The sequence below is a fragment of the Mesoplodon bidens genome (assembly GCF_964165515.1).
Source record: "Mesoplodon bidens genome assembly, chromosome: 11".
Lineage (NCBI taxonomy): Eukaryota > Metazoa > Chordata > Mammalia > Artiodactyla > Ziphiidae > Mesoplodon > Mesoplodon bidens.
Genome location: NC_138167.1, coordinates 25,201,947 through 25,224,159, shown reverse-complemented (window position 1 = coordinate 25,224,159; position 22,213 = coordinate 25,201,947). Strand labels below are relative to the sequence as shown.

Here is a 22,213-nt window from a genome sequence, read left to right as displayed (position 1 = left end):
TGTGTGTCTCTTTGTCCATATGTCTTTGAGGAAGTTTATTTAAACTCTGGGATTTTTCAGATTCCTCTTTAGTTAAGTCGAGATATGTGATGATAACTAAGGTTTTGGGGTGTGGTGCTCTTGATTAAAACAAATATCAGTATAGAAGGGAGTAAAGTGAAAGTAAGCCTCCTTCATTCTTGCACCCTTCAGAGGCAACTGCTGTTTACTAATTTTTAAAAATCTATTTTAAAAAGCCAGTTTGTGTATTTAAGTTCTCATTAAAAAACATACTATGGGATTATACTGTATAACAAATACCTTGGATAAAAGTTCCCTCCCTGCACAATGTCGTAGAACTAATGCCATCTTTTTAAGGGCTGAAAGGGTATTCTGTAGTATGAAGACACCATACATAAACCAGTCTGAGAATCCATGGACATTTAGGTTGCTTCCAATATCTTATGTATTTTTTTTTTTTTTTAAGGTCTAGGTCATTTGGATTTTAGAGAGAAAAAGTGATAATTAGAAGCTATAGGGTTTTGGTCTGTTGAAAACGAAGATCACTTTAATTTAGGAATGCTTTAATTTGGGAGGTTGCACCCCTAATTTGTGCATCAGAATTTCACTCCTCGGGATGGCATGGACAAGTTGTGAAGTTAACTGTAAAGCTGATTTATCATCCTTGGCATACTTACTTCTCTCTGTTTTCTTCTATCTAGTCCATCCAGAGGCATTTTGAGTTTTGAAAGGTATTTTTGAATATAAGAAAGACTTTACTACCCAGAAGGAGTCTAGAAAGTAAAATTGGGGAAGTTATTACATTGGAGGAACTATTGGTGTCCTTCAAAGCATACATACCAACTAAGGTGAGCCTAATACATGTTACATTTGTCATAATAAGAACCTTCTCCATTTTCCTAAATGTTAAAATCACACCCTTACAAGATTTGAAAGACAAGAAAATACTCTGCAGAATTAAGTTCTTCACCTCACTGTCTCCTAATTCCATAATAAAAATTCCATATTAAGAAGCTCTAAAATTTGCATTTCACGATTCTTCATACTGTTTCTTAGCTGGAACTTAAAATCAGGTATTTGATATTATTAAAAATTGTAAGACATCGCCTTCAAGCCATTTATCAGAAAACTTTTCTTAAATAGCATCCCTTCACTATTGGCTGTGAAGATTTCTTTCCCATTTATATTGTATTGTACTCAGTAAACTTACCTTATGTGTGCCGAATTAAGTGTAGTAAGACATCATCCCTGCTCTTTGGCTTCATAATCTCATTAGATCAGATTAGAATTGGCTCTTTTGTATCTTGATAAACAGTGGTTACTTCAGCCTTTCCTTGTCCAACACTAAGGTTGCATTTCCCATTCTTTCATTAAGTTGATGATTGAATTCTTTTTAAAGGTAAATTTATTTATTTATTTTATTTTTGGCTGCATTGGGTCTTTGTTGCTGCGCGTGGGCTTTCTCTAGTTGCGGCGAGTGGGGTCTACTCTTCGTTGTGGTGCGTGGGCTTCTCATTGTGGTGGCTTCTCTTGTTGTGGAGCACGGGCTCTAGGCGTGTGGGCTTCAGTAGTTGTAGCACTCAGGCTCAATAGTTGTGGCTCATGGGCTCTAGAGTGCAGGCTCAGTAGCTGTGGTGCACCGGCTCAGTTGCTCCGCGGCATGTGGGATCTTCCCGGACCAGGGCTCGAACCCGTGTCCCCTGAATTGGCAGGTGGATTCTTAACCACTGCACCACCAGGGAAGCCCGATCACTGAATTTTTATGATCAACTTTTTGGAAGTTTTAAAGTGGAAGAAACCCCAGTAAATCAATCAAAACAAATGTTTAGAATTGATTGTTGCATTTAAAAAATTCACATTGTTGTCTGTGTATGCTATTTGTTCATGTAATTATAGTTATTTCTCTTACAGCTTTTGCTGACTTAGCTATTAACTTTATCCTTTTAATTTGGGGAGATTGAATTACATTGGACAGAACAGTAATTTCAGCATGGTTGATTTGTCTTTAACTGTTACAGTATTGAAAAAAATTTGTGGCTTTTTGGCTGACAGTAGATAAAGAACTAATGTCAATGAAAGTGCTTTATAAAACATGAAGTGCTATACAAATGACAGCTTTTTAAAAAAGTTTAATCAATACATTTATTGAGTACGTACCACATCATTGGCACTGAGGTGCTGAGGTTACAAAGCTGAATGAAGAGAATAAGAGAATTCCCAACCCAGTCTATTTTTATTTTTAAAAACAAGCTTATTGAGATATAATTTATGTACCATAAAATTCACTCTTTAAAGTGTACAGTTCAGTGGCTTTTAGTGTATTTAGAGTTGCAGCTATCACTACTATCTAATTTTAGAAGGCAAATGACGGTTTTTAATCAGCATTTTACTTCTTTCTGATTTTTGCCTTTATCTCAAAGGTAACTTTTCTTCTGCCTTCTGCAAATACATGCTTAAGGGTGAGATTGTACGGGGTACACTCTCATCTGTAACTATTCATCAATTAGGAAGCAGATGGTATTAGCTTCCTCCTATTAAAACACTGCTGAGTGATGTGACACCTATAAGAATAGATGCAAAAATCACAAATAATTTGAACAGATAAAATAGATTGTTCTGGAGGGATCATTTAATATTGCACAAATGTGGGATTAGGAAAGAAATATGTTTTTTAAATTGAAGTTGATTCAGAATATTATGTTAGTTTCAGGTATACAACATAGTGATTCAGTATTTTTATAGGAAAGAAGTATTCTAAAGAACCACCCGGTTTGTTGAGATAACAGAAATTCCAAGTTTAAAATCAAATTGTGCCATGCTCACCCACTACCTTCTCAAATATATAAAGTAACTTGGCTTCAGAGCCAGTTTGTGTCCTTAGTTTTTCCCCAGAGATTAGGTAAGGTTTTTTTGTTTTTTAAAACATTAGTGGGTCTGTAGATTTTGTGAAAATATTTTCAGTTAATCTCTGAGCTCCCCAAAGCTCAAAATGGCTAAGCACCAACCACTGCTTAACTGGGTTACTGTAAACAGAGCCCAAAATGAAACCCCTGTGTATTTGCTGCAGATTCCCAGGTACCTCTCCAGTGCAGGAATAAACTCAGAAAAGTTTTAATAGGTTTATTAAGTAATCATCCGTTAAAAGGTTCATGCGCTACTTGTGTGCTGCATTAAGACAAGTGCCTGCCTCCTTACTGCATTTAGCACTGCTTGGAAGAGGGTGAACCCTAGGATTTAGACCCCACTCAGATGTTTAGGCAGAAGAATTTTGTCAGGAAAAAAAGGTTGCAGAACTACATAAAAGATTATCAATCAGAAAGACATCAGGCTATTATATTTTTTCTGATGTCTAAGAAGAATATCCTCAAGCTGCAGAACGGTGTTTCACGGGTACTATTGGGTAAGTTTCGTGGAGATCCCCAACCACAGCAGAATTCATACTGAAGATGAACAGTTGATTCACAATAGCTGCTGATGAAAAGGAAGGCCTCAGTACCTGGAGGTAGCCCTAGTATTTCTTAGCAGCTTGCCAGCATGATAACTGGCACAAACTCTGGTTTCTTGGTCAAATCCGGCCTCAGTGAAGGTAGTTCATATCTTGGAGATGATCCAATTTTTGTATAGTTTTGATGGCATGTTTATTTGTGGAGAGAAGGGGATTGTGAGAGATAGGAGTCTGTCTGTTGTAATAGGATTTGGTCTGTGTGTTAATGGAATGAACTGGCCTTTCTTGCTGTACTTCCTTTATCCTTGCTGAGAAGGGAGGTTGAAGTTTCCTAGAGCTATTGATGAAGCTGGTGACTGCAAGAGGAACTCTAGACTTTTGACCTTGATGGTAATGGAGGGTGTTGGGGGAGTTTGGAGAGCCCACAGGTTGGTGTAAGGACTAGAAAGTTATGTTACATTTTTGCCTCAAAACAGAAATACACAAATTAAAGCAATAGCTTCTACTTTCTGAGTACTTATTTTAAAGTTTCTATAAACCTGTGTCATTTGACCTGTTTTTTTCCAAAGCAGCACATGGCCATTTTCTTCAGGAGGCAATTTTCTTTTCACTTATCATATGGGTTTGTTAGATGGAGAAAGAAATCTACCTCATTTCACAGGTCTGTGCCTTTTCCTACTATATACAGAGCACCTTCCTCATTTTTTTTCCTTTCAAAAAATCTCATTTAATGAAAATAATTAACTTAATCGACTAGGAGTATTTTATTTTCTTGTTTTAACAATTCTTAAATCAAAGCAACTGTTTAGGCTTCATTATGGAAATGCATCCGTGGCCTTCTGCCCCACTGCACCTCCCTTTTTGCTTGCCTCCCTCACCAACAAAAGCATCAAAGAACACTTAATGAACAGTGGCCCCTGTTTAAAAGGAAGACTTAAGTCTTTAGTTATTTGCTGATAAAATATTTTCTTAAAAACAAGCTATAAATCCTTTGTTTATATTTCAGAATCCCTGCATATCACACACACACACACACACACACACACACACACACACACACACACACACACACACACACACACACACACACACACACACACACACACACACACACACACACACACACACACACACACACACGATCCTGGATATTTGGTTATTTTTCTGAATCACTTTCATATACTTGCTCTGGTATGGCTAACCAGAAAGGGAATGGAATGAGGTTAGGCAAGAGGTCATCCAAAGACAAACACCAAAATTTTTGTTTTACTTGTATATTTGAGTGTATTTCTAAAAGACCTTTTAAAGGGGTGGTGTTCTGTGGTTATAACTCCTAAAACTGTGGGCACAAATCTAGTTAGTATTAATAATTTTCTCTTCTTGGTGCTTTATGTGATGGTTTTGTGATAATTTGTATTTGGACCTTTACACACACACACACACACACACACACACACACACTGCTCTGGATTTGTCCCTTGGGGTTTAGTTTCTGTTCATCACCTCTCTTAGTCCAGATGTTTTGGTGAAGTTGGTCCTTGGTTTGGATATTCTAAATTGCTTAAAAGGTACACGTTTACTGCCAGCTACATTTTTGTTGCATCCAGCCCTGGAGCTGAATCTGCCTTCCTTGCTTGATGTTGAGATTTTTTTGATCGTGGAAATCACAGTTTACGTTTTTGAACATATGCCTCCCACTATTACTGCTCTAAGGCATAGCACCTCATTGAAAAACTTCAAAAACCTCTGTAACAGCTGTGAGGGGCAGACCACTGGTCAGGCAACGTGAGCTCATTCTTAATTTATCTTAATGATTTATAAAATTATTATTCTTAAATTATAACCCTGGATTTTTGTGTATTTTACATCCTCCTTTCAGTAGTTTCAATTCAGGGACAACTTGCCTTAGAATTTCCCATTTATCACAGAAGAAATCCCCTCTGATTTCCCATAGGGCAAAGTAGTGTAGGTTGATGCATATTGAGCTACTTGTGTGCTTAGTATCAAATAGTGGTCCTGTAGTAAATGCTCAAAACTTTCCAAGAGAGGGGAATCACGTTAATGCAGAGATCCAAAATAAAAGGGGGTACCTTAGCCTAAATTTTAGGATGTGTCCTCCATTGTGTATGATTCCATTATTTCACAGGATAGTGGGGAGAGTTTGTTGTATTCTCTACTTAAAATCTTGAATTTTAGAAAATGCCTCCTTCCTGCAATTTTATTTTTTTTAAAAAAATAAATTTATTTATTTATCCATTTTTGGCTGCGTTGGGTCTTGTCTGCCGCGTTCAGGCTCTCTCCAGTTGCGGCGAGTGGGGGCTACTCCTCGTTGTGGCGTGTGGGCTTCTCATTGCGGTGGCCCCTCCCGCCGTGGATCACGGGCTCCAGGCATGTGGGCTTCGGTAGTTGTGGCTCGTGGGCTCTAGAGTGCAGGCTCAGTAGTTGTGGCGCACGGGCCCAGCCGCCCCGCAGCATGTGGGATCCTCCCCGACCAGGGATTGAACCAGTGTCCCCCGCATTGGCAGATGGGCCCTTAACCACTGCACCACTAGGGAAGTACCCTTCCTGCAATTTTAGAATGAGTGTTTGCCAGGAGGGGAGAAGGAGGTAGTAGAAGCCTTGTTAAATACCTGAGCTACTTTGTGTGTTTTAGACACTTGCTGTGCTCGTGTGCCTAGAATTGAGATGGATCCAAGAGGTTTTCACCAGAGCCCTCCTGTCTCACTTGGTCATGTAGTACCGCGTTGCTGGGGGTAGGGTGGAGCGGAGAGTTCGCTTTTAATGGTTTCTTGTTATAGCCCTCAACAAAGCTGTGTCATCAATTCCCTTGGCTTTACAGACTATTGCCCAGAAGAAAAGATGTTTGGTTTTCACAAGCCAAAGATGTACCGAAGTATAGAGGGCTGCTGTATTTGCAGAGCTAAATCCTCCAGTTCTCGATTCACTGACAGTAAACGCTATGAAAAGGACTTCCAGAGCTGTTTTGGGTAAGATCATGTGATGTTTGTACCATTTTTGGAGTGAAAAAGATCACAGTATACAGCAGTATTTCTAAGCAAAGGGATTGGAACAGTGTGCTAATAATTAAAATCACTCATATTCTAATCTAGGTTATTTCAAGGCACTTGCTCTTAAAACAAATCAAACAATACTGACAGCCTTCCTTTTTCCAGATTATGAGGAACTACCAGATTAATTGTGGAGCCTTTTAGAAGTTATAATCAAACAAACCCTTTTGTTAACTTCAGGATGTACAAAGAGATTTTTTTAAAAAATTACCCTTATTCTCTCTTACAGTAATTGTCCTCCACTAGTTTTCTGTCCTTTGTATTGTTCTTCTAAATTATAGAAATATATTTTAACCCAGCCTGCTGAGGATACTAACAGGACTTAATGCTCTGCCCTGAAACCTGTCAGGCTATGTTAGCTTTTATTTTATAATTTCGTTCTTTATTTATCTTTTGACAATAAACCTCTGCTTAATAAAATGGAAATTACTTTCCAACAAATACTTGGATGAAATAAAATACTTAAAGTTGAGCCATTTCCCATGTTAGAAATTAATTTCACCACTGTTCTTTCTTATCAAAACATTTTGTGGATTATTTATTGTTAATCCTAGACTTTGTACTTATTTTGAAGGTTGTCAGAGTCGCCACTAACCAACCTTGCCTTTTGAAATTACATTTTTCTCCTAATGTCTTTACTTCCAATTGTATATATAATAAATGTTATTAGTATTTTTCTGTGTATTTATAATACAGGAAAAGTGTAGTAAATGAAAAATTCCTCAGAGAGACAATTAAAAAATAGCTTGGTAACTACAGATTTCTTTCCCCCATGCAGATATATTCATTAAAAAAAAAATTACAGTGCCTCTCTGGTTTTGTTTGTTGTGAAACTAGAATATCACGGCACATTTTTGTACTTAAAGGGTCGTGTTTTATTGTTTATGAAGTATCTACACATTTCAAGAAAGATTAATTGGACAGCATTGTTTAAAACCATGGTGACCAGGATCTTCTCTAGGTCTTAAATTTTGCTGTTGTTTTAAAAAACATTCTTTATTTTAAAATGACCAAATTGTAGCACATGGAATTGATTCATTGGATCTAGAAGTTAATTATATTTCTGAAATATTCTACAGAAACAATGGAACTGGATCACTCCAGACAATTAGAAATAACATCTATAAACTATAAATAGTGTTTTTTTCTAAAAGAAATGTACTTGCATGAGTTGTTTAATGTAAAGGAGACTAATAAAGGTTTGATTGTTTTCTTATCAGGTTACATGAGACTCGTTCAGGAGACATCTGTAATGCCTGTGTCCTGCTTGTGAAAAGATGGAAGAAATTGCCAGCAGGATCAAAAAAAAACTGGAATCATGTGAGTTCATCTTTCGTCTTTCTCAATTATACCTGTTATATTTAAAGTAACATTAATTTTTCCCCCTAATTTAGGAAATAATATGTTCCTAGGGTAGAAAAGTCTGAAAAGAATAAAGAAAAGCACTACTTGCTGCTCAGATATAATCACTTAACATTTTGACATTTTGGGGAGAAAAATAGCTTGGTATGGCATTTCTCTAAGGTTGTATCAAATATACCCATTTTTGGAGATTCACAGTGTACATTTCACATATTTTTAGGTTTAACCCAGAAATTCCTAGAGTTAATTAGACATGGATCCTTTTTTTCATCTCCTAGGATTATGTATGTCCTAATTCATGTTGGTACTAATGAGCACATTGGTTTATAATCAGAACTGGATTTAAAGCCTGCCTTTACCACTTACTAGTTGTGAACTTTGGGCAAGTGACATTTATTTATAAAGTGCAAAGATAATAGCTATCTCACAGAACTGTCGTAAGAACTGAATGTGATGATGTATATAAAGTATAACACATAGTAATCACTCAGATAGAAGCTATTGTTATTCTCTATATTAAATCCAGTTGAGATCAAACTGGAATGTAAATGTGTTTTCTATTTGCATTTCACTTTATAACGTCACTAGAATTCTTTAGAAAATACTTTCAATAACCAGAACGACACTGTTAGGTCTTACTTAATTTTTCTGTATGCTAGCTTGCAGAAGATTTATGACATTTATACAAAATGTTTGTTTTTAAGTGGGCAAAAAATATTTGTTTTTTACCTTTTTTCTTACACCAGCCTAACACTGTCCTTTGGTGACAATGTTTCATTATTATAATAGGTTTCTGTGGGTCTGTTAACCTATAAAAATGTGAGTTTTTCTTTAATTAATAGCTTACCTGGAGAAGATCCAAATTGTGATTTTGAAGGTGATGTCAACCTTTTTACATAAGGTTAGAAATCTGCAAATAGCCAATGTGAATGAAGGCATGAGAAATGAGACCATATGGGGCTAGACCAGTGGCCATGCTAGGCTGTGGAAGAACATGCCATTGCCCTCACGTGGCTGACCTCAGGGATTAAGGGTGTGTAGTAAAAAGAGCATAAAGCATAGGTCTGAAAACCCTGATTTGCGTCTGGGCCCCTTCCCCACCCACCCTTGCCCATTTACTAGCTTAGTGAAATAAGGCAAAATACATAGTTGAATATCTCTTGTTTTTCTTTACCCTAAAACTGGAGTAACAAATTACTGCTTACTGCTTTGTGGTGAAGTTAAAATCAAAAGTATGTGAAAACTTTTTTGTAAACTGCAGAACATCATCCTATAGAAATGTTAATTGTTGTTAGGTTTGGTTTTTCTTAACCTACTTGGGTCATTTTCACCATATATAAAATCTATGTAAATTTTTTGTCCAGCAGACTCCTACTGTTACTTACTTCAAAGGAAAAAAAACACTAGATAAATTATTCTTTAATACCATGTGATGATTAAAAGTGCACATGAGCTCTCAAACACTGAGTAGAAAATTCAAATTTGGCTCCTTCAAATAAGCATTTGTCTGAACCAAGGGAATACAGAGGTGTCATTTTTAAAATGGTATTAAATATTCAGTATTTTCTTCCAGGTGGTAGATGCAAGGGCAGGACCCAGTCTAAAGACTACCCTGAAACCAAAGAAAGTGAAAACTCTATCTGGAAACAGGATAAAAAGCAACCAGATCAGTAAACTGCAGAAGGAATTTAAACGTCACAGTAAGTTTGATATTGAAACATGAGGATTTAAGAATAGTTGTTTTGTTTTTGTCTGGGCTGGCACATGGCATGTATGGACCATTTTTTCTTTTATTGCTTTTTAAAAAAAGAGTGGGAGGCAATGTTGACTTGGGAGAGATATTTTATTTCTATGAAATCTTCGAACTTTCTCTTTGATTTTGGTGTCTTAAAAGTACTTTCAGAAGCCACTTCTTCAGATTGTGCTAAGAACACTCAGACCATTCTGATCTCTTTATTGACATCTTAATTTTTAGAAGGTGAATTTTTCAAGTTTGTTTACTTGATTTTTATTCTTAAGGAGTTTGAGGCCTGGAGATATGCAGAAAGGTACATAAATAATTAGTGGACAATCTGAGACTAAAGCCCAGGTTCTCTGGAGAGTAATTTTGGAAATCATAACTCAGATATTGCAGTAAAAGCCAGCCTCAAGACCTTTAGGTTTAAGGGGGCTTGGTGTGTTGTGTGGGGTGAGAGGATGGGAAAGGAATGATAAATTAATATTAAGCTCGTCTACTTTTATTGGAAGTCATTGGGGGCAGGGGACCTTTTGTGGTACTACGGTATTTAGGAATTTAGATTTCAGATTTTTTCTTTTTTTTTGCGGTACACGGACCTCTCACTGCTGTGGCTTCTCCCGTTGCGGAGCACAGGCTCCGGATGCACAGGCTCAGCGGCCATGGCTCACGGGCCCAGCCGCTCCACGGCATGTGGGATCTTCCCGGACCGGGGCACGAACCTGTGTCCCCTGCATCGGCAGGCGGACTCTCAACCACTGCGCCACTAGGGAAGCCCTAGATTTCAGATTTTGAAAAGGAAATCCACTGCATATAATGTTATTATGTTATTTATTACGCCCAGGGGGATCTGAGGCAGCACTATTGAATCAAACACATTAGTGTTTCTGTGGGGAAAATGTAGGCGTATTCATATAGGTGGAATAAACTAACTGTAAATAAGCTAGTCAGGTTTGCTTACCTAATTATAGTCCAGGTCGGGCCAGATTTTGTGACCAAATTGGTTAGGAATAAACTTTTGTTTTGAGAACCTTTTCAGAATTGTAGGTGGACCTGTATTGGAATTTTTAGGATTAAAAAAAAACAAAAACTGGGGAATTCCCTGGCGGTCCAGTGGTTAGGACTCTGAGGTTCCACCGCAGGGGGCACGAGTTCCATCCCTGGTTGGGGAACTAAGATGCCGCATCCCGCACAGTGCGGCTAAAAAAAAAAAAAAACTCTGTAGGACCTTGTTAGACAAAGTTTTATCAATCAGTGCTTGTTTTAGAAAAATGGAAAGAGACAAGTTACTGATCAGATAGAATGAGAGGAAGGAAGGAGAACTATCATCTCTCGAGCATTTTGGTATATGTACCAAGCACTTTACATACATAATTATCCCAGTGATTTCTATTTTAGAGATTAGGATAGGAAGTACAAAGTAGTGATTTCACCTTGACCCGAGGCCACTTAGTAAGTGGTAGAGATGAATTTGACCTGGGGTTTGTCTAATTTCAAAGCCCTGTGCCGTTTCTACAATATCATTCTGCTCTCTGGGATAGTGTAACTCATGCCACAGGACTCCAAAGTCCTTCCAGATCTGCTACTAACTCTGCTCTCAGGTAAGTTGGTGTTACCAGTCCATAGTTATTCTGTTAATATATTTAATCTTTGGCTAAAATATTTTAATACATTTGTGGTAAAATATTTAGGCAACATCAAATATGTGTATATTTTAATTATACATGTTTGTTTCTTAACCAGCTATCACCAAGGGGGGAAGAAAGACTGACTCTACCCTTTATTCTCTTTACATGTTTTAGTGAACATTTAGAAAATAGTAACTTTCTTCTATAACTTGAGGGGTAGAGAAATTGATATTCGTTGTATATTCTTAGCGTCTCCCTTTAATGATAGGGAAAGTGACATCTGACTAACTTCTGCCTTACCTAAGGGAATATGTCCAGTGTAATTTTAGATTTTTGTGATAAAGCTGTGCTGTGGAGGGGTTGGAAACTGAAAATAACTGGGTTTTGGAAACTCGGAGTGAAACATGATTTTCCCAGGTGCATTGTGAATTGCTAACAGCTGTGTGCACCATAACAGTTTTGAGATACTTGAAGTTTTATACATCACCCACTAAATGGTTTCCCTGTCTCTGGTTGTATATTTGCTTCCATGCATTTTGCATGTACTTGCCCTGTATTCCTCTTCTTGGGGCATTCTTTCCTTTGTGGTGTACTGGAAAAAGGCATTGGACCTAGGGCTTGAAGATCCGGATTTGAGTTACAGGTCTTGAACAAATATGTGACCCTGGTGTTGCTGAACATTTAACCACAATTTCCTAATCAGAGAAGTGAGGATAATCAAGTAAAAGGGGTTTTGTAAAACAGAACAAAGCGAAATAAATTCCCATACAAAGGTTAGCCATTCTTTTTGTCATTCTTCTTCCTAAAACCTGCAATGATTCTGGTTGCTGTAGAATAAAATGGAAAACCCCTAGCAAGTCTTTGGATGTACCGTTTTAGGGAAAGGGTCAGTTCCCTTCGTGTGCATAGTGTATTCTGCTTCCACAATTTTACTCATCATCCCCACCTACCCCATGCTATCTAACTAGGCTTTTGTGCCTTTCCAAATCCTACCTACCTAATGTTTAAGACTTCAAAAATTACAGTTCTTTGAAGAATTTCCAGATTTACATTCTAGAAGAGAGGGTTTTTTTTCCCCTAACTGCGATTCTATATATAATTGTATCCTAGTGTCCCAGGGGTGTTAGATTGAACCATGTAAAATTGCCATTTTTATAGGTAGACATGGTCAAATAACTGCAATTTCAAATGGTTCATAGATATTAAACACTTCCTAGGATAGTGATGACTATCACTAGAGCAGCATAGAGATGACTGCTATTGCTGTTAATTATTAGAGCAGTCTTTTGCTTTTTTTTCTAAACACACACCCTAGCAGTATATGTGCTGTTTATTTAGTTAGTTAGTTTGCACTGGGTCTTAGTTGCGACCTGTGGGATCTTTAGTTGCAGCGTGCGGACTTCTTAGTTGCGACATGTGGACTTCTTCTTAGTTGCAGCACGCGGACTCTTATTTGTGGCATGCAGGCTTCTCAGTTGCGGTATGTGGACTTCTTAGTTGTGGCACGCATGCAGGATCTAGTTCCCCAACCAGGGATCGAACTTGGGCCCCTTGCATTGGGAGCGCGGAGTCTTACTCACTGGACCACCAGGGAAGTCCCAGGGAAGTCTTTTACATGTTCCTGTAGACTTATTCCTGTAAAGCATGCTACTCCTTATTTATTCATTCATTCATTCATTCATTTATTATTCTTTTTTTAATATTCTTTTCCATTATGGTTTATCACAGGATATTGAATATAGTCCTCTGTGCTATACAGTAGGACCTTGGTGTTTATCCATCCTGTATGTAACAGCTTACAGCTGCTAACCCCACCCTCCTACTTCCTCTCTCCCTCAGCCCCATCCCCCTTGGCAACAACCAGTCTATTCTCTATGTCCGTGCTTCTGTTTCTGTTTCATAGATAGGTTCATTTGTGTCATATTTTAGATTCCACATATAAGTGATTTCATATGGTATTTGTCTTTCTCTTTCTGACTTACTTCACTTAGTATGATAATCTCTAGTTGCATCCATCTTGCTGCACATGGCATTATTTCATTCTTTTTTATGTAAAGCCTGCTACTCTTGAGAATTTTGTTCGGTTGTTTTTTCATGAAGTTAAGCTATTCATATTTTGGAAGTAAATGAACATATTAAAAACACCAATGGTGCTTTCTTTGTTTTAGATACTTAATTTTATGCTATTGTATATAAACTTTTGTTAATAGAAAATGCTTGTGAGCGCTATTCAAAAAAGTTTTCTTTAGTCTGTTTCTTCCCATGTAGGATATGACACAGGGTTTGATGTCTAGTGGATACTTAATAAATATTTGATTAGTTCTATGAATTGGAGGATTATTCTATCCACCTATCCTGGGGGGGTGGTGGTGAGTCTTTAGCCAAAGGTAAGATGTGTGGTAGGCTCAACCCCTGTCTGATATTGCTGTTACTGAGAGTAGCAGTATGATAGCTTTATAGCTCAGTGACTATCAACCAAAAGACTTATTTTCTGGCTTGTAAATTTATATGAAGTCTTCTGAGGGCAAAAACACTAAATCATGTTTAGCTTGTATCTGATGAATTGCCTTTACTCCTTATTAAGTCAGGATCTATTGTTTTCCCTTTATGGTTAAGGTATCATTTTTCTTTGCATGCTTTCAAGATTTTTTTCTTTTTCTTTAACGTTCAGAAGTTTAATTATAATGTGTCTTGGCATTGATTTCTTTGGGTATATCCTGTTTGGAGTTTGCTCAGCTTCTTGAATCTATGGGTCTATGTCTCTTGCCAAGTTTGGCACGTTTTCAGCCGTTATACTTGAGTATTTTTTCACCTCCGCCCTCTTTCTCCTCTTCTTCCGGGACTGCAGTCACATGAATGTATGTTTTTTGCTGTAGTTCCACAGGTCTCTAAGGCTCTTTCATTTGTTTTCTTTGTGTTTTACAGGTTGGGTAATTTCTGTTGCTCTTTCTTCCAGTTCACTGATTGTTTCCTCTGTTCCCTCCATTCTGCTGTTGAGCCCGTCTACTGAGCTTTTTATTTCATTTATTGTATTTTTTCAGTTCGGATTGCAGTTCCTTGGTTCTTTATAGCTGCTTTTTTTTTTTTTTTTTTTTTAACTGAGACCTACTTGCTGAGGCTATGTTTTCATTTATTTCAAGCTTGTTCATAATGGCTTATTGAAGCATTTTTGTCATAGCTGCTTTAAAATCTTTGTCAGATCATTCTAACGTCTCTGTCATCTTGGTGTTTAATAGATGCTTGACTTTTCATTCAATTTGAGATCTTCCTGGTTCTGGATATGATAACGATTTTTTATTGAAACCTAGACATTTTAAAATTGTGTTGTGAGACTCTGAGTTTTATTACTTGTTTTAACTGGCTTTTTTTTTTTCCAGAAGGGGAAATGGGGGGGGGCACCACCTTGTTACTGCCAAGTGGTGTTAAAAGTCAGGTTCCCCCTAACTTTGAACCTCCTTTCCAGCCTCCTTTGGTATCTGAGGTAGGAGGAGCTCCTGACTGTGGCTGGGTGGGGGTGGGCTGGGAATTAAGGCTCCCATGTGGTAAGGGTGCTCCTGTTCCTGGTGGGCCACAGTGAAGGCCCTGACTCTTCAGAGGGCTTCCACTGACATCACCCTGGTGGAGGTGTTGGGGGGCCTCCTAACAGTCTTGGGAGGATGGAAACCTAGGCTCCCCACTTGGCTTTTGCTCCTGTGGGTGCGGGTGGGGACCCTTCTTTTTCTGTGGTGTTTGGCTGGAGTAAAGGCGTTATTGTCTCCGAAAGGATTCCTCTTTCGCTAAGCTGCCCCTTTCCTGGTCCTTTGGCTAGAGAGGGCAGGCTTCTGTTGGCTGTGTGTGTGTGTGTGTATGTGTGTGTGTGTGTGTGTCTATGTCGTGTGTGTGTGTGTGTGTCTATGTCTATATCTGCACCCATTGGCATTTCTGAGTTGTTGGCTTCTTCAGCTGCAGGACTGGGATTTAGGAGGCAAAAAGAAAACCCATAAAAGCTGGGTAGCTCACCCCCGCTTCCTTCCTTAAGTCTCGAGCTCACTAGCTGTTGCCGACTTTCAGAGTGTTTAGTTTTGTTTTATATGTTGTGTCCATATCTATTTTTAGTTGTACTTATTAGCAGGAGAATAGAGAAAAGTATGTCGGCTCTTCATCTTATTGGAAGCTCATTTTCTTTTAGATACACTTTAGTACAAATATCTTCAAATGTCAGTAGTGCATAGAAAATAAATTTTTTCTTTTTTTTTATTATCTCATTCACTGTGTTTTATGCTGAGGCTTAGTTGCAGCTGCATATAGTGAAATTATAATTTGTTTTCACTTTATTTCAGATTCTGATGCTCACAGTACCACCTCAAGTGCCTCTCCAGCTCAATCTCCTTGTTATAGTAACCAGTCAGATGATGGCTCAGATACAGAGATGGCTTCTGGCTCTAACAGAACGCCAGTGTTTTCCTTTTTAGATCTCACATACTGGAAAAGGTAAAAGCAACAGAAAATATCTCTCTAACCAGCAAACCTTCTTAATTATAGGCAACGGTTTCCCACTTCCTTAGCAATTAAGTGGCATTTGGCACACAGCTGGTAGCATGTGTGTTCGGAGGTGGATTAGGCAAGAATGGAGCTGAGAGTGGATTTTGTGTGTGTTTTTTTCTATTAAAATTGATTTAAGGTGGAAATCATGTTAAGAAATCTAAATTTCCTATGATGGAGTATACTAGGTATTCATTCTGACCAACTCTCCCACTGAAAAAAGTAAAAGGGCTAGAAGTATATATATTTTTATGTCTTTAAAAATGGCATTAACAAGTAGACAAGTTAATAAGAAATAATCAGAGGCCAAATGCTGAGTGAATGAGGGACCCCAAAGTCAAAAAAGAGATAATAGACTAGGAAAGAGAGAATATTTAAAGAGAAAGTGGTTAAGGATTTTCTAGTTCACAGATTTGGGAAGACTAACAAGTTAAAAGCAAGGTAATAAGCAATTATCTTATGGGTGAAGAAGTTTCACCCATAGATACATCATAGGGAAACTATGGAACATGGGAGGCAAAGCAGATTTTAAGTAGTGAGAAAATAAAGACATTATTTTCAAAGGAACAGCAAACCTACAAGCTGAATTCTCAGCATGAACAACGAAAGCCATAAAACAATAGATTAATACCTTCAATGGCCCAAGAGACAATAGCTCTCAACTTAAAATTATATATATGTAGCAAAAATATCTTTCGTAAATGAGGGCATAGGACTTTTTGACTAGAAAAAGAAAATTGAGAGTTTGCTGCCAAACTGACTCAATAACAAAAATTCTATAGGCAGAAAAAAGAGCTCCAAGATTGAAATTCTGAGAAGGATAAATATTTGTTGCCTATAGGTAAATTTAAACAAACACTGAAGGCTTAAAATGATAATAGATGGGAATTTAAAAAAAAAGAATTAAATGACAACAGTAACATATAAGTCAAAGTAATAGAAGTGATGGGAGTTAAAATGTCCTAATATCTTTGTATTGTTGACAATAAATGTATTGAATAACTTTAGAGTTTGATTAATTAACTGTGTAACCACTAAAAGAATAAAAATAAGAATGTAAAACCTCCAGAGAAGAAGGGAAGGATGGAGAGTTTTAAAATATACCTAGCAGGACTTCCCTGGTGGCGCAGTGGTTAAAAATCCGCCTGCCAATGCAGGGGACATGGGTTCGATCCCTGGTCCAGGAAGATCCCATATGCTGTGGAGCAAGTAAGCCCGTGCACCACAACTACTGAGCCCGTAAGCCACAACTACTGAAGCCTGTGCGCCTAGAGCCCGTGCTCCACAACAAGAGAAGCCACCGCAATGAGAAGCCTGCGTGCCTCAACGAAGAGCAGCCCCTGTTCACTGCAACTAGAGAAAGCCTGCTTGCAGCAACGAAGACCCAACGCATCCATAAATCAATCAATCTAGCAAAATAAAATGACGAAAACCTCCATATATTTGTAAATTAAGAAACCATGGGTTCAAGAAGAATGTATAAGTTAGAAAATCCTTATAACTAAAAAAAAACTGAAAAATACCACAAATGAAAACGTGTGGTATGAAGTTAAAGAGGTAGATAGAAGAAAAGTTGCCTTTAATGCTTCTTACAAAAGAAAGATTTCAAAGAAATGAAGTTACATGTATCCAATTTAAAGATTAATGAAGCTCAATATAAAGAAAAATAAAAGCAAGGAGATCCTAAAGATAGGAGTAGAAATAAATGGAGTAGAAAATCAATATGAATGGATAGTATCAGTAAAGCTAAGAGTTGGTTCTTGAAAAAGATAACCAAAAAAGTTACTAGAGATAAAGCAGGTCAAGAAAAAGAGGTGGTACCGATAAGCATCTTGGATAAGAAAAGGGAGATTCAGCTATAGAAAAAGCAGAAGTTTAGAAGACAATAGGATATTAGAAACAGCTTCATGACAATAAATTTGAACGTATAGGTGAAATGGATACATTAGTAGAAAAAGACCGTTCACCAAAACTGTCTCAGGAAAAAGGAGAAAACCTGAATTGTCTCCTAATAAAGGAATGGATTCAGTGGTCAGAAGTCTTCCCTCAAAAAATCCCAGGCCTAGATAGACAAATTCTACCAAACATTCCAGAAACAAATGATTCTAATCTTGCACTGGCTTTTCCAGATTATGGATAAAAGAGGGCATAGGCTCCAAGCATTCTATGAGGCTAACATAACTTTGATATGTCATAAACAATATATCATAACTAGATTAGATTTATTCTAGGGATGTGAGATTGTTTGAAGCATTAGAAAGCCAACTAATATAATTTGAGTTTCCTAAAGGAGGGAGAAAATGCCTACTGTCTTAGTGGTATATTGAAGATGTTTGATAAATTTGAACTTCGCTTCAAGGTTTAAAATAAAACCTTTAGCAAAATACGAATAGAAGGGAACCACGTTGATAAATAATTTGCATTTTCGAGTAAAGTTGAACACGTTCCCATTCCTATAGCCCAGCAACGTAACCTAGGAAAAAACCTTCAGACCTGTGCACCAGTACGTACAGCATGTTTGTAATAGCAAAAATTGTCCCATCAGAAGGAGAGTGGGTAAATTGTGGTATATTCACATGGTGGAATACCGTACATAAGTTAAAATGAAATAAAGCTCTAACAATATGTATGAATGTCAGTCACTGTTGAGCAAAAAAATTGCAGCATACAATGTGATTCCATATATATGCATTTCTATATATATATATTTTAATATATTACATATATGAGTTAACAAGCAATATGTTTAGAGATGCAAACGTTGTATGTAAAGAAAAAAACAGAGTGATAAACCTGAAATTAAGGAGGAGAGAATGAGATTGGGTGGACTGGGATTGGAGAGGGGCATACGGGGGACTTCATAGGAAATAATAGTTTTTTTTAGAGTGTGTGATCCATGGATGATTTGTTGTGTTGTCATTTTTGTATGCCTTTATGTATATTTGATAGTATGTGTGTGTGTGTGTATATATATATATATATATATATATATATATTTTTTTTTTTTTTTTTTTTTTTTTTTTTTTTTGCGGTACGCGGGCCTCTCACTGCTGTGGCCTCTCCCGTTGCGGAGCACAGGCTCCGGACGCGCAGGCTCAGCGGCCATGGCTCACGGGCCCAGCCGCTCTGCGGCATGTGGGATCCTCCCGGACCGGGGCATGAACCCGTGTCCCCTGCATCGGCAGGCGGACTCTCAACCACTGCGCCACCAGGGAAGCCCAATATGTGTATATATTTTTTGTCTGTTCAGTATTAAAATAAAACCACCAGCTGTATCAGCCTGTTGATGGTGGCTGTTTTCTTTAACATTTGGTGATTTTGGGAGGAAACCGTTTATAACTTTTGGAGCAGCCTCTGAAACTGCTGTCTCTCAGATTGCCTTCTTCCCCCTTAATATTTGATAAGATTCCAGTGTGGGATTTAAGGCGCCTGGGTAATTCCCATTACCTAGCAAACTGGGGTCACTCTAGGAGCCCATTCATTAGGAATGTGATGAGATGGTGGAAGTAGAACCTTTGATCATGCTGTACTAGTTATAATGATGAGTAGATTTTTCCTTTTTTTGTATTCCTGTTTTTCTGCCTTATTTAATATATTTTGTTCTCTCTCCATTTTTTTCTTTTAGACAGAAAATATGCTGTGGCATTATCTATAAAGGCCGTTTTGGGGAAGTCCTCATCGACACACATCTATTCAAGCCTTGCTGCAGCAATAAGAAAGCAGCTGCTGAGAAGCCGGAGGCGCAGGGGCCAGAGCCTCTGCCCATCTCCACTCAGGAGTGGTGACTGAGGTTGATGTAGAAGGGGAACAAAAAAATGAGTTAAATTTTGGAAAACACCAACAAAATGACCTTCCTATTTTTAACTTGGATACCTGTTATTCTGCCAAAAGTTGATTTCTAGAATAGTTTTGAGTGGGTTATTTTCCCTCCAGTTCCACAAAGTCTGAAGCCAGTATCTAGCTTACTAAAAGAAAAAAAAGAAGTGTACATAATATTTAAGATGCTGAGTATTTCATAGGAAAGCTGAATGCTGCTGTAAAGTGCTCTTTAAGGCTTTTTAAAAAAAAAAAATCCCCTTCTAATGAATGAAATTAGGGGAATTTCAGGGGACAGAGATGGGATTTGTTGTATGATAAACGTATGTAGTTTTAGTCTTTCTATATTGAGAAGCAGTGGTTGGGGCATTTTTTAAGATGGCTGGCTACACTTGTTTTCCTTCGTTATAATAAATTTGTCATAACTCAGTAAACACAGACTTGCCCCTAGAGGTAGTTGTTAATAACTTCGAAATATTAAGGTGTTGCCAAGGTTCTGATGATTCAAACCTGTACTACTGAATATTAAGCAGGACGGACTAAGCTCTCTAGTGCGAATATCTTGAAGGAGTAATTTCTAAATATACAGAGGTAACTTGACTGTATATGTTGCATCCTGTGTCACCTCCCTCCATATTGATATTTGATAAAGTTTTTAATTTATATGAAACTTCTAAAGCATACTCAAAGTTCCTCTTGGGGAAATGTCACATCTTTAGGATAGGCAATCCTATATGAATAGTACCAAAGCATTACCCCTTGGTAGAGAATGCACTCTATTAAAAATGTTAAATTATCTGAAAAATAAAATGTGCAAGTCTTCAGGATGGCACATGAAAAAAACAAAGGTTAATGCTTCTTGGGGCACATTTCTTAGAGGGCTTGCAAGTGTGTAAATAATTTGTTTATGTTACATGACTGGTGACTTCATTGAAAATCTGCACAATTCAGTTTTAGCTCTGGATTACTTCGGTTGACCTTTGTGAAGGTTTTATCTGTGTAGAATGGTTGTTTGACTTGTTTTAACCTATTAGGGTTTTGGATTTTGGGTTTTTGGTTTTTGTTTTTCATTCTATATTAAAGTAAAATTCTACTAAAAGAAAAGAGGTGTGTGTTAATGCTGAGTGGGTTGGTTTTGGTTTGGTTTCTTTTAGTCAGGCTTTCTGAACATTGAGGTGTTAGATTATACATCCTAAACGTGGAGCTCTTCAACTGTAAAACCTTCATTAAAAGCCTTTTACTTGAACCCAAACCAAAGTACTATCTATTGCCTCTTTTCTAAAAGTTCAGGAAGAATATATCACCAGTTCAGACTTTTCATAATGCGGGAGGGTCATTTGCCTACCTTGTAATAACATGACTCAGTGTTTATTTTTAAAACTGGATTTTAAAGATTGGATAGTATAAATAACAAGAAGGAGTGAGCCAATTTTTATGGGTACCCTATAGTTTTATAGTTCTTAAGCTAAGCTTAAAATTTTATATTTCTTCCTTTGGAAAAAACTACAAGCCACCATATGCACAGACTACATAGTGAGTTGGGTCAGCTTTCCCACAGACTTTGAGGTGTATTACAAGAATCCCAGCCATTATCATCTTCCTCCTGAGTTATTTTGAAATGGTTTTTTTTTTCTCTCTTTTTATTTTGTACATTTTGGCTGCAGTATTGGTGGTAGAATATACTATAATATGGATCATCTCTACTTCTGTATTTATTTATTTATTACTAGACCTCAACCACAGTCTTCTTTTTCCCCTTCCACCTCTCTTTGCCTGTAGGATGTACTGTATGTAGTCATGCACTTTGTATTAATATATTAGAAATCTACAAATCTGTTTTGTACTTTTTATACTGTTGGATACTTATAATCAAGACTTTTACTAGGGTATTGAATAAATTTAGTCTTACTAGAAAATAAAAGAAGCTGTTTTGTGGCTTTGTCTGAAAGGTGTTCTTAAGAGTAATTAATGTTTTTGACCCTCACAGATACTCAGTGTAAGCCCTTAGTATTATTAACAAGCCATGAAGGAAAGAAGTCCTCTTCACTGAGAAATACAGGCTTTAAAATACAGATCTTCCTCCACTTACCATGGGGTTACATCCCAATAAACCCAAAGTAAGTTGAAAATATTGTAAGTCAAAAACGCGTTTAATACATCATAGCTTAGCCTAGTCTACCTTAAGCATGCTCAGAACATTTACATTAGCTTACAGTTGGCAAAATCATCTAACCCAAAACCTATTTTTCGTTAAAGTGTTGACTATCTCATGTAATTCATTGAATACTGTACTGAAAGTGAAAGCCAGAATGGCTAAATGTACTGGTAGTTTACCCTCCTGATTGCGTGGCTGACTGGGGTCTGTGGCTCACTGTGGCTCCCTGCTGCCGCTGCATCACAAGAGTGTCGTATACTGCATATTGCTAGCCTGGGAAAAGATCACAATTGAAGTCTGATTTCTACTGAATGCATATCGCTTTTGCACGACCGTTAAGTCAAAAAATCCTAAGTTGAACCATCATTAAGTCGGAGACTGACTGTAAAGGACATTTTTTGTTGTTGTTGACAGGGACAAGTAAGTAGGGTTTATTGGTGGGCGTGGGTGGGGAGGGGGCAGCGCCGAGGCTCTCACGAGTGC

General features: G+C 37.5%; 1 protein-coding gene across 4 annotated transcripts in view; it reads left to right on the top strand.

The window, feature by feature from the left end:
* The window catches only part of SINHCAF (SIN3-HDAC complex associated factor), a 29,702-nt gene extending 8,192 nt beyond the window's left edge, over nucleotides 1–21,510 (top strand). For all 4 annotated transcript variants that reach the window (XM_081249219.1, XM_081249220.1, XM_081249222.1 and 1 more), the window contains exons 2-6: nucleotides 6,285–6,432; nucleotides 7,734–7,833; nucleotides 9,449–9,575; nucleotides 15,558–15,708; nucleotides 19,385–21,510. In XM_081249219.1, the coding sequence (XP_081105345.1) occupies nucleotides 6,305–6,432; nucleotides 7,734–7,833; nucleotides 9,449–9,575; nucleotides 15,558–15,708; nucleotides 19,385–19,544 (666 nt within the window). In that variant the 5' untranslated portion in view covers nucleotides 6,285–6,304 and the 3' untranslated portion in view covers nucleotides 19,545–21,510. The remainder of the gene's footprint in view (nucleotides 1–6,284; nucleotides 6,433–7,733; nucleotides 7,834–9,448; nucleotides 9,576–15,557; nucleotides 15,709–19,384) is intronic.
* Nucleotides 21,511–22,213: the final 703 nt, after the last annotated feature.